Here is a 16,329-nt window from a genome sequence, read left to right as displayed (position 1 = left end):
GTTGTTTGTGTGGGTTTCCTGGTTCAGTTTGGGGGGGTTGGTTAGTTTGTGTCTTTGGTGGTCTTGTTGCTATTTATATTAATACACTTATAGATAAATATTCAACTTGCTACCTCAAATGACCAGAGACAACTTAACTACTCTCAAGAAATTTCACCCTTACCAGTAACATCTTCCAGATGTTCCAAAACACATTTTGGTAACAAGTGCAAAGGAAGTACTATGGGGTAACCAAATACAATCAAGACTACTCTGAAACTCAAGTCATGTCAGCATATACTTCTCCCTAAAGCAGCACAACTGCCACTCCAAATATGGTTTTACATAGCATTCTCAGTACACATTCACTGTCTTTGAATCTATTTAGATGTCCTGCAAAGGATTCTAACCACCACAAATTTTTCAAAGAACTGCAGTGAACGCTTGTAAGGTTCTGAAAATTACTTGCTTCCTTACACTAAGAAGGTTTCATGCAAACATGGGAGCTCAGCACCATGTTAAGTCGACAGGATCTTAGCCAAACCCCCATGATGACTGGTCAAATCTGCATAGGGCAAGTCATGCCACTGCACACATTAATGAGCCCATGATAAAAACCTACAGAAATGCTGTGTGAATATCCAGCCAGACTTTTCCACACAAAACTGCAAGACAGTTCTAAGTGCCCTAGTAATTCCACCACCTGCACTGAGCAATTATTCGCTAGAGACATCAAAAATCACAGGAATTGTGGCATATTTCAATATTTTATCCCTTCTATAGAAAACCTTTGAATCCTCCACTCCCAATTGCTCTTTTCAAAGCTGAGTTCCCAGAACTCCCACACTTCAACAGGACTACCTCACAAGCCTTCTCAAGGCTGCGATCAGAGACACTGGATATTTCCTCTCCAGTGTGGATCTCAAGCATCCTTTGGGCAGACATACTTAACTGAAAAATAAAAACAGATACATTTGGAGGTGTTTTGCAATACAGCAGAGCTTCTGGGAATAGAAGCTGGCAGAGACAGCCAGAAATATACTAATGGCACATGTTTAAAGGCAAAGGAAATACTCTGGAAAAGGTTGATTAAAAAACACCTCCTCACATTTAACCTGTCTGCTCTCAAATGAAAAGTCATTTCATATATTTAATAAGCAGTAGCTGATAGCTCTTACAAATACTACAATGAATTCCCTTAGGCAGTACACCAAATACTTGTATCACCAAGTATCTTTTTTCCCAAGAGTCTCACCTTAGCATTGGCTGTATCAAATACAGTTTCCACTAACAAGATATCAACTCCTCCATCCAAAAGTCCTTTGGCTTGTTCCTTATAGGCGTCAACCAGTTCATCAAAAGCTGTAAAACAGGAATGATGTTAATTTCATCTGGAGGTATCTTTATCAAGAATATCACTTAAGTTAAAAAAAAAAGTTTCTAAATACTTATGTTCCTGTAATCTGGTCTCTCCACAGATGGTGACACAGAGAGTGTTCGGTTTGTTGGACCCATGGCTCCAGCAACATATCTCTTGATTCCTAAGCAAAGGCACAGAAAGAAAAACATAATTTAAAAATATAAACCCACAACACAATTTATCTCTGTTTTTACAATGACAGCCATATGAATGTAAACATCAAGACATTCAGAGATGAAGAGACTAGAAAATAGAAAACTCCTGTCTCAAATCAGGAGTTTGATCAGCACAAGATTACACAGCACAGCTAAATTTTCCAAGAAGTAGTTCATTGCACACACAAAATAGAAGAACATCTATTAAAAAAGATAATTGGCTTAATTTTTCTTCTAAGGGTCATATGTCTCTGACACAGGAAGCTTCACTGCATCACTTTAAACAGATAGCACAGATTTGTCCTGGTATTTTTCACTATATAGTCTGATTGGAATACTTTGGTACGTATTCAGTAATAATCTCACTTTTTAAAGCTATTTCAAATCTCACAATTCTATTGCATCCTATCAATCACATCAGTAACATTTTATCTGGATAACAGCAGCACTGACGGAGGCATAGACTTCCGCCAATAGGGCAGCTTCCCCTGGACCGGCTCGGGCGGCTCCCTACTGGAGCTGCTAGAGAGCGTGGAGGCGGCACGGAGAGGCGCGGCTTTCCCCTGGCCTCTCTAGACAGCTAGCAGCCGCCAAGTGTCTTCTCGAGTCGCCATCTGGTGGACAAGCGGCGGAATTGTACTCTCGGTTCTTAACTGAGTAAATTACTATTTTGTAACTATTTTTGTAATTTTCCTAATTGGGTTCAAATTGTTAAAATGTGCCAGTTTATGGGATATGTCCACAATTGTGCACTAGAATCTACACAAAAATATTGATAAACTTTTTAGTAATTTTGAATATTAATAAATTAATTTTCATATTTTTGGAATTCATAAATTAATAACCTACTTCATTACAAGAACATACACAGATCCTACAAACATGCTGAAACTGGTCTAGTATGAATAGAGATATGAAATTGATACTGTATCTAAAAAGAAGACTGTGAATATCTGCAATGTATGTCCCTGTGATGTAAACTATCAAGCTATTCTCTAGTTAGCAACATTTCAAAGACAAAGGCAATACAGTCAAAACCACAAATGAGTAAGAAATTAAAGTAAGTATTGCTTACCTGTCTGAGCAGTTACATAATCTGCTGCTTTTCTTGCCACCTGTGCAGAGATTCTGTTTAACTGATATGCCTAGAACAATCACAGAAAATCACTGGGTAACCTTTAGTTCGGTACAGCATAACTCATCCTCACAAAAACACTACACTTCCATTCAGTATCTTGCAGCACACTCTGAAGGCTCCCTAAGCCATACAAACACACACAGGCATGATTGCAAAAATTCAAAAGGAACAGATCTACATATGTCAGCAACAGTTTTGTGTTGATTACCATTTATGTTATCACTAATTTATAAACTTCTAAACTAATGTGAGTATTCTTTTTATTTTCTATGAAGACACAAGAATTATTGGTTACTTCTTCAGAACCTATCAATAACTTTCACCTTTGACATCTAGTTATCTGATTAATATCTCATATTAATATGAGATGACAGGTCTCACCCCATATATACCCTGGCCTACACTTGCTAATCACAAAATTTCTCTAAGGTACTAATTAAATCCTACTGAAGAAGAGGACTTTGAGGATAAAATTAACCTACTTTTAAACTGACTTTTTATTCCAGTAGTGTATTTTCAAGTATGCCCTTCACTAATTTCTCAAAACAACATGTAACAGAAAATAGGTATGACAAATGCAAGCTTGAAAGGACTACTACACACACTGGCACAAACAACATCATCCAGGAAAGATGCAGTTCTCTTGTGGCATTTGGCAAGTTGGAAGGACTGAAGCAAAACATCCCTGTTCACAGAAGTGAGACACTCTGAGAATGCTCGAAGAAAATCTAAGACAAATTATTATTGCCTGTGCCTTCATCAAGAGGCACACTATGATTGTCACACGTTGCAAATACAGTTGTCCACAGCAGCGGAAATTAACTACTACCCCATCACTGGCTGAAGAAGTAGTGCAGTCTATAAACACACCACCAATGGACTTTGGGACTAAGCTAATCTTGGCTGCAAAGATAATTTAGCGTTCTTACCAAATGTTCAAGACCATAGTCAGCTTGTGCAACTCGGGTACTGCTGAAAGTGTTGGTTTCAATGATGTCAGCACCTGACAGCAAATACTCCTGCAAGACATAAACAACAAAAGTCCTCCAAAGCCTCTGGAACCAAGATACGGAATGAAAGCAACCCAACTACTTTGTCTCATTCAGCAAGTCACAAATCATCTAATGCAAAGCAAACTCTGAAGGCCTTACTCAAAGGCACAGTGGTCAAAGAAATAGAAGTGTTCCATGTAACCAGGTTTTGGAATTCTCATGTCAGTCACACTTTCTGTTAACAGGTGAGATTTATAGAGTGACCTCTGCCACCAGAGGCAGCTGGAGGACATTCTAGATTTTTGCACAGGGACATTTGTGGATGTAGTCCAATTGCCATCAGCAAGCAAGGGCTGCTGTGGGCAGACTTAGGAAAGGTATTGATTAAACAACAGAAGATTAGAAAATTTAAACATTATTAAGGACGCTGTACAGCACAAGAGCATACTGGGACAGAACACAGTCTTAGGAGAATTATGTTTTGTGCAGATCTGTCCTGAAGGGTCAAACCCTAAAACGTGCCCTAACCTAGACAATTGGTTAAGCACCTATGAATGTGCAAACCTGAACACTTCTGGGGTCCAGATGGTCCAGGCAAATCTGTAGCATGTGTAATTAACTTTGTAACAGAAAGAGGATCAGAGAGGCAAAATTCACCTTCCATCTCTTGTCAAGATAGAGAAATCAGAATCACCTACCTTGTGTATGTCACAGATTATATCTGGTTGAGTTACACTGAGAAGGTCATTATTGCCTTTCAAAGGCCTTGAATGGTCTTTAAATTCACGCCCTCGGAAATCCTCTTCTGATAGGGCATGTTGCTGGATCATGGTACCCATACCTCCATCCAAGACCATTATCCGCTCCTGCAGAACTGATTCAATTTCATCTGCCATGTTTTTCTGGGGATCTGCAGTGAGAAAATAAACACACTATTTAGGCAGCTTTGAGATTTATCTATACATTTGTCCAACTTAAACTCCTATTTAAGAAACAGAAAAAAACCTAATCCCCAGCTGCATCTATCTACATATATTTACATTCAATTTGTCCTTCACATAAGTATAGTCAAATATACAGAGTCAGATGCAGAAAAAGAGTATCAAAAGTTCACAAGAGCATACATCAACATACATCTATATAAACTAGCCTCCAATACCAAAAAGGTGCTCATTTCCACCATAGCAACATGTGAACAGCAACACAGAGCTGTCTGTTGGTACCAGACACCATACTGTAAGTGGAATGTAAACACAAACCAGAAACTACTAAGTTTAATTCAAAATAAAATATTTTTTTAGATCCACTTTTAATTGCCTGTGTCATTATGATAGAGAAAAGCAAAACTATTCTTCAACTGAATCCTGAATTCACCTCTTTCTAGAATTAGAGAAGTAAACAGGGTTTTTGCACTTCTCTTGGTGAGCAAACACCAAGATACTCCAAGAGATAACAACCTGGGTTTTCTTTTGCACAAATGCGGTAAGATCTTTTCTTGCTCTGCAACAATGCCAGATGAAAACAAACCAGGGTTAAGTCTAAAAACCACTGAAACAGAAACCTGTAGAAATTTCAGACCTATCATCATATGATACATCATATGATATATCATTATCATATCAAAATGCCAGGTCCCGCACTTCAGTTCCAACAACCCCAAACAACACTACAGGCTTGGGGAAGAGTGGCTGGAATGCAACCCAGGGGAAAAGGAGACCTGGGGGTGATGGTGGACAGACAGCTGAACATGAGCCAAGAGTGTGCCCAGGTGGCCAAGAAGGCCAATGGTATCCTTGCCTGTATCAAGAGCAGCGTGTCCAGCAGGAGCAGGGAGGTGATCATGCCCCTGTATTCTGCACTGGTGAGGCCACAGCTTGAGTACTGTGTTTGGTTCTGGGTGCCACAGAATAAGAAAGACATTGACGTCCTGGAGATCCCTCTGGATGGCATCCCATCCCTCCAGGTGTCGACCGCACCACACACCTTGGTATCATCAGCAAGTGTGCTGAGGGTGCACGTGATGCCACTGTCCATCTCACCAATGGAGATATTAAACAGCAGCAGCCTCAGTACCAATCCCTGAGGGACTCCACTCATCACAGGTCTCCATTTGGACATTGAGCCATTGATCACAACTCTGAGAGCGGCATTCTAGCCAACTCCTTATCCACTGAGTGGACAACCAACAAATCTGTGTCCAGGATGTCATGTGGGACAGTGTCAAAGGCTTTGCATAAAAAATTTTCCTCTACAGCTTGCCTCACTGAACAGATGACACTTCAGTGTATGGTTTTCTGCTCACAGCAGCAGATATCTGCCTCATCTCTGCTCCAAGGTCTGTGAGAACCTCATAGAATCACAGAACATTAGCAGTTGGAAGGGACCTCGAAAGATCATCTAGTCCAACCCTCCTGACAGAACAGGATCACCTAGAGTAGGTCACACAAGAACATGTTCAAGTGGGTTTTGAATGTCTCCTGTGAAGAGACTTTCAAAATCAGTGCTTCTTCAGGAGCATCTCAAACAGCTGCAGGAAATTGAGTGGGAATCATGAAAGTGGCTGGCACAGAGACTTTATGTTGGACAGATGGATGTCACAGCTCTTAGTCCACCAAAACCCAATACCTGTCCTTGCTATCAATAGCACTTGACTCTTCTTCCATTACGAGCCTGTACTACTTCAATCTGTGCTCTAGCACACCAATGATGCCATTTTCAGGTTGCAAACAAAGCAGACAGGTCCAAAAAGACCCCAAGAAATTAGAGGGAATAAATTCATAAAGCCATACTATAAAGTACCAAACTTTGCCCTAGGCAGAAAAGCAGGGAGGAAGCTGGAAGTCAGCTCTGCTGGACAAGTACCATCACCTTAATTCAGCATTCAACTCACATAGTTCCCCGCTCTGTCTTGGTTTCACTGGGACAGAACCCTAGGTCAGCCATGGGTTGCAGGCTGTTAGCAGTTCTGAGTCAATCATGATGGCTGACTTGAGTAGGCTCAAAGGTGTATCCCCTACCATAAAGGTCACACTCATTATAAAGGTGGAAGTTTACTGAGGGCAAAAGGCTTTTGGCTTGGGCTCCTTCTGCTTTTCTGTGTCCTGCACTTGATGATTGCCTTCTTGTGTAATGTGACCACTGTACCTTTGCTGAACCAAGTATAACTTTATCCTGGCATTGGTATCAGTTTTGTCAGTTCATTAAATCTGTTTTCATTTTAACTCACATGTCTGCTTGAGTCTCCTTCTCTGCTAAGGCAAGGTTATGTGGTGACAGAGCAACTGCTATAGTTTAGCCCCAGATACAGGCTAAAGGTAGACATTCTCCAGAACAGACAAGGTGCAAGAGTTTGTTACAAAATAACAAAAACCAAATCGAGTCAGCTTGTTTGTTTGTTACGCTTTACAAACCCTGCCCCTACCACTTCCCTGCCAGAAGCCAATTAAAAAATGTTTTATAAAGATCACTGGTAAGCTTTGGGAAACAGAAGGTTCCAGATTCTACAGCTATAAAAGAAATAGCAACAAACCAGCAGCGGTAACTGCACCCAGGCGCAATTACCTTGATTTTACACTCCACTGAACCTTTAAATGTAACGCTCAGTGTTCTAGGGCTGGAAGTAGTTCAGCAGGCCACACCAAGACTCAGCAAAAGTGACTCATCAGTATTGGCTTAATAAAAAAAATCAATGGGATGCAGAATGAAAAATCATAATAATCCTACTTCACTTCCTAAGGTAAACACTCTGGCATAAAGAAGGGAATTGCTAGTCTAGAAAGGAGAAATATTATCAGCTACAGCTTTTACCCTTTCCAGGTGTTTCCAAGTAAGCTGGCATGGCACACAAGGTGTCTCTGGTACAGCTGTTCACCCCTATAGACATTCTACCACTAATAATTATAAACTTCATCTAACTGTAACGCTCCATGTTCACGCTGTGGCAACTAAACAGCTCCGGGGACAGGGTGAGATAAACTATTCCATCTCCTTAACCCAACCCCCATAAAGGCCATATGTGCAGAATTGAAAGGATAAATGCTTGTCCACGAGAAATAGCACATCAAAGCTTGCAACTCGCTTAAAAACACGTTTTTCTGATGCCTGCAATGAGTCTCAAAATGTGATTTTTGTTATTTCTGCACTTCCATTCAAAATTTATTCTTAGGATCAATGTCTGGCATATAAGTACTTGGAGGGGAATAAAGGATTACAAGTTGCTTCCAAAGTTTTTAATGAAGGACCAACCCAGATGTGACAGTATTACAGCATTTTCACCACATTAATGTGAAAGAACACAAATTGGAGAACTACAAGGAGCTGCAGGCACTTACAGTCTATTTCCTAGGTTGACCAGGCTGCACCTTTAGGCCACAGGGACACTCAACATTTGCTCATCCCAATTCAGCAAATCAGCCCTTCCCTATACCAGCTCCAAGCACAAGCTTCTTCAAAAAATTGTTTTGCAGAACACAAAAATTACAACAGTACCTAGAAAACATGCTCCTGCTATCAGCCTGGCAAAGGCATCTCTTCTTCAACTGGATGCCCTCTGGCAACATTAAGAGTTTCATGAACTGTATCAACGGACAATAGACAGGTCTGCAACAGCAGGCAGCAGCACCCTATTGCATACCCTTGCATTCACCTTGCATACATGTGTACCTTCATGACATTTTCCATGTCAGCACATCTTATGAACCATTCAGATCTTCCACAACAGACAAGACAGGTAACTGTGTAGCCAATGCATTTAACAAAATTGTTAGCTTGAAAGGCAAACCACAATCTCAAAAGTCACTGAGAGTAGGAAGAGCCTCATTAGTTGTGCCCATTGTCTCTAGCTAAAAATGCAAATCAAAGGCTCAGAAAGCTATCAGCGTGGTAACCATAACTGTGCATCTTCTGACAGTAAACTGTTCGCAACAGATTAGATATTCATAACAGGAGGTATGGGGAAACAAACCAACCTCCAGACCAGCAGCTTTGCTTTGTGGCATGCACTGACACTGAAAAGCACTTTGCTCGGTTTCCCCAATGGCCTGTACTTGAATGCAGGCCCTTGGCATCACTGCCAGATGTACAGACCATCCTCTACGGCCTTCTGCTGATCAGTTGGACTTCACAAACATCCCTGGTACTCAATTTTTGCCTCTCCCGAAGGAGAAGTTTTCTCTAATTACCATCACTTCTCAAGCTGGTGCTGAAACACCCTCCCATGATTCCCATTTCAGCCAAACCCATGGAGTTCTGCAGTAGCTGGACAGTTGCTAGCCATGCCTTGGCCCAAAGGGCAGATGAGAAAGGGCAGGGCAGGTCAACATCATCTTTGCCAGAAGAACCTTGAAAAAACTCAGACCATAAAACCTGATTATGGAGTCGGTGCCACACACAGCTCCGCACTGAGGAGGTCTGCAGGCTGGTAGCAAACCAGGGGATACAAACCCAGGCGGGAAGACAGACTCATCAGCAAGGCATTCCCTCAGAAATATTAACAAGGGAAGGTAGCAGCCCTATTGAACACAGCCACTAACAGAAATGTCCATTTAAAAATACCGACAATACCCATTAGCAGCTAATTTTATTTCTTCCCTTCCAACGACTTCTGTTTAACTCACAAAACGGCACTTTGGTTTAGAACCCCGAAGCAGCTGGAGCACACCCAGTCCCTACCACCATGCTGCAGCTTCTCAGGCAGCAGTTATGTATTTTGCCGGCTTAATTGTGTCCGACAGGGCAGTGTGGGTGTCCTGGTACTCCCAGGACCCCTTTTAGATTGAGCGAAGCCTACCCCGAGGGACCAGCTCTGCACTGGAGCGGCCGGGGGCTCCTACAACACCGCACTATCGTCTCGGCGCCACCCGTTTAAATGCAGGACCAGCCTCTTGACGCGGTTCTTACAAAGTTAAGCACGGCGAATAACTGAGGCTGCGACCGCACCGGTGCCCAGCCGCGGGCAAACACCAGAGGCCCAGGGGAAGGCGAGCTTGCCGCCCCCTCACAAGAGGGAACAAGACCGCAGCGACCACCGATCGCGGCAGTGGAAACGACAAAGGGGCTAAGCGGGGCCCCGGCCCCCTGCGCCCCGCCCCAGCCCGGCCCGCCGCCATAACAGCGGCACGTGGGGAGTCCCGGACCCTGGCCCGTTGTTGCCGCCCGCGCCGGGGTGCGCCACCTTCCCCTACACCAGCCCCCGCTCCACGTCAGCGCCGGCTCCCGTTACCCGGCGAGTCGGTGGGCGCCATGCTGCCGAGACGTCACCGCCGCTCGTGCTGCGCAGCCAGGCAGCCGGCGCGCAACCTGTGAGGCGAGCACGAGCAGCAGGGCTGGCGCGTCAGCCCGGACGCAGCAGCTCCGCCCACAGCGCGGGCAGGAAGCGGCGGCTGGCCGCGCGTAGGGCGGGTGGTGGTGCGCGGCTGCCGGTGGAGCGGGGTGAAAACTCACCCGGGCAGCGAGTTTGTTGTCCCTTTTCAGCCTGACGACAGCAGCTCTTAAACTTAGGGCCGGGTGGGGAAAGCAAAGCCTGGCCCTATAACAAACTCTCCCAACGTTACCTGCCCCTGTATCTGCTCTAGGCTGAGCCGCCAGGCAGAGCCAGACAAAATGAGCCTGCCCTCAGCTGGTGGAGGAGTGGGGGAAAGTTAAGTGTTTCAAATGCCGCCAACGCTTTGCAGTCGAAGACCTTGTTGAGAGCATACGGATGTAAACACACATTGCATAAACTGGAGATCAGACTTCCAGTAATGTGTTAATCTATATACATCGTGCATGTTACTGGCTGCTCATGGCTTGGATGAGCATGCACACTGCTGGATAAAGCATCAGCTGGGCAAAAGGGCCCCAAGAGCGGTGGTCAGTGGAGTTAAATCCAGCTGGCAGCCTGTCACAAGTGGTGTTCCTCAGGGCTCAGTGTTGGGACCACTTCCATTGAATATCTTTACTGATGATCTTGATGAAGACATAGTGTGTGTCATCAGTAAGTTTGCAGATGACACCAAGTTGGGAGGGAGTGTTGATGTTCATAAGGGTAGGGAGGCTCTACAGAGGGACTTCGATAGTTTGGATCCATGGACCAACATTAATAGGATGAGCTTCAACAAGGCCAAATGCCAGGTCCTGCACTTGGGTCACTACAACTCCAAGCATTGCTACAGGCTTGGGGAAGTGTGGCTGGAAAGCTGTCTGGCAGAAAGGGACCTGGGGGTTCTAATTGACAAGCAACTGAATATGAGCAAGCAGTGTGACCAGGTGGCAAAGAAAGCCAATGGCATCCTGGCTTGTATCAGAAATGCTGTGTCCAGCAGGAGTAGGGAGGTGATTGTCCCCTGTAGTCAGCTCTGGTGAGGTCACACCTTGAGTACTGCGTTCAGTTTGGGGTACCTCAATACAAGAGAGAAGTGGAGGTGCTGATGAGTACAGAGGAGTCCAGCAAAGCTGGTGAAGGGCCTGGAGAATAAATTTTATGAGGAGCAACTGAAGGAACTGAGGCTGTTTAGTTTGGAAAAGAGGCGGCTGAAGGGAGACCTCATTGCTCTCTACAAATACCTGAAGGGACATTATGGAGAGGTTGGTGCTGGTCTCTTCTCCCAGGTAATTAGTGATAGAACAAGAGGGAATGGCCTCAAGCTGTGACTGGGTAGGTTTAGATTGGACATTAGGAAACATTTTTGCATGGAAATAGTGGTCAGACATTGGAATGGGCTGCCCAGGGAAGTGGTTGAGTCACCAATCCTGGATCTGTTTAAAGGTCATTTGGATGTGGTGCTTGGGGATATGGTTTAGGGGTGATCCTTGTAGAGCAGGGTTATCAGTTGGACTTGTTGATCCTGAGGGTCTTTTCTAACCTGTTTCTGTGATTCTGTGACTCAGGAGTTTCACTTACAATGATACACCCTCTCAATGTCTTATCAGAGGACTCATACTTTTAAAGAAAGAAGAACTTGCCTGTTCAAGGTACAGAACAGCACTTGCTTGCCAGGAGGCACAACATCTCAGGAATAGCAGCTGGTCTCATTAACAGTAATTCAGATGCCAGAATTAAAGACAAATGTCATTGTCATTTAAACTAGTTCAGGGTTCAAAATATGGCAAGAAGAAGGAAATGTGTAAAATGGATTATTGACCATCCTTTACTGGTTTGTGTTTTGTTGATTGTTTTGGTTTTTTGGTTGGTTGGTTGGGTTTTTTTTGGTCTGGTTCAATAACTTCAGCAAGCAAAGCAAATAGTGCAGGTGAAGATGCAGCAGTTGCTGGTTCTGTGTTATCAGGAATGAGCTGAGTTTTCTCCCCTCCTTCAGGCACCTGGGCCCCCGCTCTATGTGGCAACAGGAAAGCCTTTTATCAGCTAAAAGTATGGGTTGCTACATGTGCTGTACTTAATAGCTTCTGCATTTTCCCTTGACAATTTTTAGGGAACCCAACATGAGTTAAAAACCATTAGCACTGATTATTAGTGGAGACTAAATATTTATTTCTGAATTTTATTTTCAGCTGCAAAACCAGTTAGGTACAAATCTTGTGAGTCCATTGTGATCTAGGAACTTTTATAATCAGCTCTCACCTTGGTTAATGGTGATGCAAGTACATGTAAAAATGTAGAATAAATAAAGTATATGGCTAATTCACCTGCAGAAGAAAAATAAACCCAGCATAGCAGTGAATTAGACAGTAGTCCAACTTGAGCTGTAGGGGCCATGCTCCAGTTTTGCATGCCAGGAGACAGTATTGGAGAGCAGACCTTTCAGTAGTCAGCCCAAGCTCTCACTGCAAAAATGTGTCCCCAGATTCCAGTGTAAGATGCAAAGGTATGGAAACCCCATAAACCTTAAAAGCCTAACAACAGAATTGGAATAAACCAAACAAAAGCAAAAGTCAGGTACAGATTAAATTTATCCCTTTTATACATAACTTGCATATATTATAGAGATGGTCAGTGCTTTAGGGTGTACATTTACATGCTTGACTTTTGGACAACTTCCAATCTCTGTTGTGCCACATAACACTATGAAAATTTTCTCTGGCAGTAATTCAGGTTTAAAAGCTCTCTGTCTCCACAGCTACTTTGTGGCAACAGATCTTTGTACCACAGCTCAGAAAGTCCCTGCATGTGCTGATGCAGTTGTTTGTGTAACTGCTGCAAAGTAGGTCAGTGGGGGGGGAAAAAAAGAAAAGGAAAAAAAAAAACAAGAAAAAAAAAAGAAAAAAAGAAAAAAAAAAGAAGAAGGAAAAAAAGAAAAAAAAGAAGAAGAAAAAAAAGAAAAAGAAAAAAAAAAAGGAGGTGAGTAGAGGTAGAAAGGCTGAAAATTTGGTGCTTTTGAAAAGGATCATTTCACATATCCCATGCAGTCCTCAGTTTCACATCCAGTTTGAGCCAGTTTAACTCTGCAGTGCTGTGAAACATACGCTCCAAACTCCACCCTGTGCCATCCTCATATGTCCATGCCTTTCCTTGTGTGGCTGCTAGCCCTCAAACACAATTCTTCCTTAAGGGTCAGTTTTCAGTGGGAACAGGTCTCTGATCCAATTGTTTGCAGCTGAACAGTCTCCAGACCTGGCATAGGAGCAGACACAGGAACAGCAGCAGGAAGAGAAGGTAGCAGCTGTCCAGCCCCAGACTGCATTTAATCTGCTTGAGAAGCTGGAGTTGTACAGACAACACAGCCAAGGCAAGATACACTCCAGAAGGCAAAGGGAAGAGAGGAATCAGGGGTTAAGGGTAGCAATTATGAAACCAGATTATCCTACAAAGGAGTGTCAGCCAAAATAGCCTATTAAATGTATGCAGCTTAAATGAATATCAACAAAATTATTCCACTTACCACAGAAAAGATTTTAGACTTCACTACTTTTAAAAAAGCCCAAAGTCTCCATTGCAGTGAAAACAAACACTCTAAAGTGACCTGAACATAACCTTTTGCATTTCTTTAGAGAACCTGTCTTGATAAAAAAAACATATGAATTGTCTAGAAGGTCTGAAGTGCAGGCATGTCCAGTTCTAGGCCCCTCAATTTAAGAAGGACATTGAGACGCTTGAACGTGTCCAGAGAAGGGTAGCTATTACATAGATGGAAGTCTTCAGCTCAGGAGAACATGTGATAATCACTCTGAGAAGGAAAGCATTAAAAGGTATCTCAAAGGGAAGAAAGTTCCCATGAACCAAGCACAAATAAAACAGCCAGGTCTTGAAACAGGACAGCCAGAAGCGCATAGATGAAGGAATTTATTTTGAAGCTTAGTCAAGCTTATATATAGAAAAGCCTGGGCTTGTCATTTAATGTAACTCTCTTAACAAAGGAGGTCAGTAGTACTCCTAGTACTGGCTCAAAGTTTGTTGTCTATACATAAACATTCCTTTGTTGTCCATAATAAAAGACATACTTCCAGAGAAAGTGCATGGCTGAGTCCCCAATTCCACAGTTACACAAGGACGTTAAGATAATGTAAACTCAGATTGCTGCTGGAGGGGATAATCTACTGTTCTTAGAACCCTGGGTATGTATTCCCAGTCCAAATCCAGCTGCTAACAGGAGTATTTTCCTCCTTCATTGAGACCACTTTTGTCTGGGATAACCTCTACAGACAACAGGAACAAACTGCATGAAAGAGAAGTGGGCAAACTGAACCACAGGACATTCTGATGAAAATACAAGCCAGTAGAAGCAGCTCTGATCCAAGCCTTTTGTGGCCTGGAGGTAAGAAAAGAAGTTCCAGAAACTCTGTATATGAAGAAAGGAGATATGAAGGTAGCACACAGCTGACAATACTCTATTATATCTACATCGGCAACTTCCTGAAGATCACTAACTATGAAAATCAAGATCTTCTTGGTGGGAAGTTTTTTCAAGGAACTGTTATATCCATATAAAGTCACAGCAGGCATATGTATTGCAGTTATTAAAGCAACTAAGATCTTACTGGTTTTTAAAAATTTAATTTAATTCTATAATGTTCATTGATATAATAATCAACACAATGCTGTGTTCTCACCTGTTGAACCTTGAGTTGGCCCCTGTGATTGCTAAGTTTATTACTTTGGGCTCAGTTACCATGTTGGGGTTTTCAACAGTAAATCTAGTCTGCTGCCAGAATTGCTTAGACAAGAAATAACACTGCATTGATTCCCAGTGTCAACAGAGTGGTTCTGTAGAAAAATACTAATGTCACCTACTAAAAATGGAGCCTTGGAGCAAAAGGAAATTTCTCTGTTAAATCTGTAGCCCTGGACATTGACCACAGAATTTTTTAGAATAGAACAGAATGAACCAGGTTGGAAGAGACCTTCAAGATCATCATGTCCAACCTATCATCCAACACCACCTAATCAACTAAACCATGCAACCAAGCACCCCATCAAGTCTCCTCCTGAACACCTCCAATGATGGTGACTCCACCATCTCCCCAGGCAGCCCATTCCAATGGGCAATCACTCCCTCTGTGTAGAATTTCTTCCTAACATCCAGCCTAAACATCCCCTGGTGCAGCTTGAGACTGTGTCTTCTTGTTCTGGTGCTGGTTGCCTGGGAGAAGAGACCAACATCTGCCTGTCTACAACCTCCCTTCAGGGAGTTGTAAACAGCAATAAGGTCTCCCCTGAGTCTCCTCTTCTCCAGGCTAAGCAACCCCAGCTCCCTCAGCCTCTCCTCATAGGGCTTGTGTTCCAAGCCCCTCACCAACTTCATTGCCCTTCTCTGGACACGTTCCAGCAAGTCAACTTCCTTCCTAAACTGAGGGGCCCAGACCTGGAACAGGACTGAAGGTGTGGCCTAACCTGTGCAGTATACAGGGGGAGAATCACCTCCGTGCTCCTGCTGGTCACACTGTTCCTGCAGGCCAACCAACCTTGAATGTTTAAACAACCTTGAATGTTACCCTTTTTGGGGTAAAATATTACAACTTACTTATTTAATGTAATTACCCTAAAAATAATAACTTTATGATACATATTTTATTTTTTTTAACACGAAAGATGTACTAAAGTAATAAATATGGTATAACATTTTAAGGCAAGTACAGATAGGTAATTAATCCCTGCAGCCTTCTGCCACTGGTTCTGTTCACTCTGCTTTAGAAATTAGAAAGCTGATATGGGAATTAAAACATCGCTTTGCAAAAGTCTTTTTCTCTTGCCAAGGAAAATGTTATTTCTCACATGCTTCAAGCAATAGCACATTTAACTAAAAGAGAAGTTTAGAAGTTCTTTTCCATACTATTAAAAATAGGAAGGCCATCACAACATAAAAATTAGCAGGTAGAGAATAGGAGTAACACTTAATAGAGATGTCAGATATAAACGTGCAAATTTTTTAGCATAATCATGACTGCAGCACTGAGCACTTTTGTGCCATGTTTGGAAGTGCAACGTTTTATTCTTCCAGTTGCATTAAACTGTGAGAATGGGATACATTCAGATATATTCTTTAATAGTATTCACCTGCCCAGCAGCTATTTAGCTGGAAATACCATTGCTTTAAAGCAGAGCTTCCCAACTTAGTTTGTATGGGTACTATCGTAACAAAAAAAGGCAGCACTGCACTGTGTCAGGATCAGCAGTAGCAGCTTCTGGCTGTGTGCAAGGCTGGACATGGGAGACATGATTCTAGCCCCAGTATTTCTTTAACTCCTCTACTGGCCTTAGTACACAAGGTGGAG

At 42.9% G+C, this 16,329-nt stretch overlaps 1 protein-coding gene across 1 annotated transcript in view; it reads right to left on the bottom strand.

Annotated features, from left to right (window-relative positions):
* The window catches only part of MTR (5-methyltetrahydrofolate-homocysteine methyltransferase), a 50,234-nt gene extending 40,257 nt beyond the window's left edge, over window positions 1-9,977 (bottom strand). The window contains exons 1-6 of the mRNA XM_054162287.1: window positions 9,905-9,977; window positions 4,383-4,594; window positions 3,622-3,711; window positions 2,630-2,699; window positions 1,428-1,520; window positions 1,235-1,341 (exon numbers count right to left, since the gene is read on the bottom strand). Of these exons, the coding sequence (XP_054018262.1) occupies window positions 1,235-1,341; window positions 1,428-1,520; window positions 2,630-2,699; window positions 3,622-3,711; window positions 4,383-4,594; window positions 9,905-9,926 (594 nt within the window). The 5' untranslated portion in view covers window positions 9,927-9,977. The remainder of the gene's footprint in view (window positions 1-1,234; window positions 1,342-1,427; window positions 1,521-2,629; window positions 2,700-3,621; window positions 3,712-4,382; window positions 4,595-9,904) is intronic.
* Window positions 9,978-16,329: the final 6,352 nt, after the last annotated feature.

This window comes from Dryobates pubescens, chromosome 6 (assembly GCF_014839835.1).
Source record: "Dryobates pubescens isolate bDryPub1 chromosome 6, bDryPub1.pri, whole genome shotgun sequence".
Taxonomy (NCBI): Eukaryota; Metazoa; Chordata; class Aves; order Piciformes; family Picidae; genus Dryobates; species Dryobates pubescens.
The sequence above is the reverse complement of the archived record's forward strand: the minus strand, read 5'-3'. Positions and strand labels throughout refer to the sequence as shown.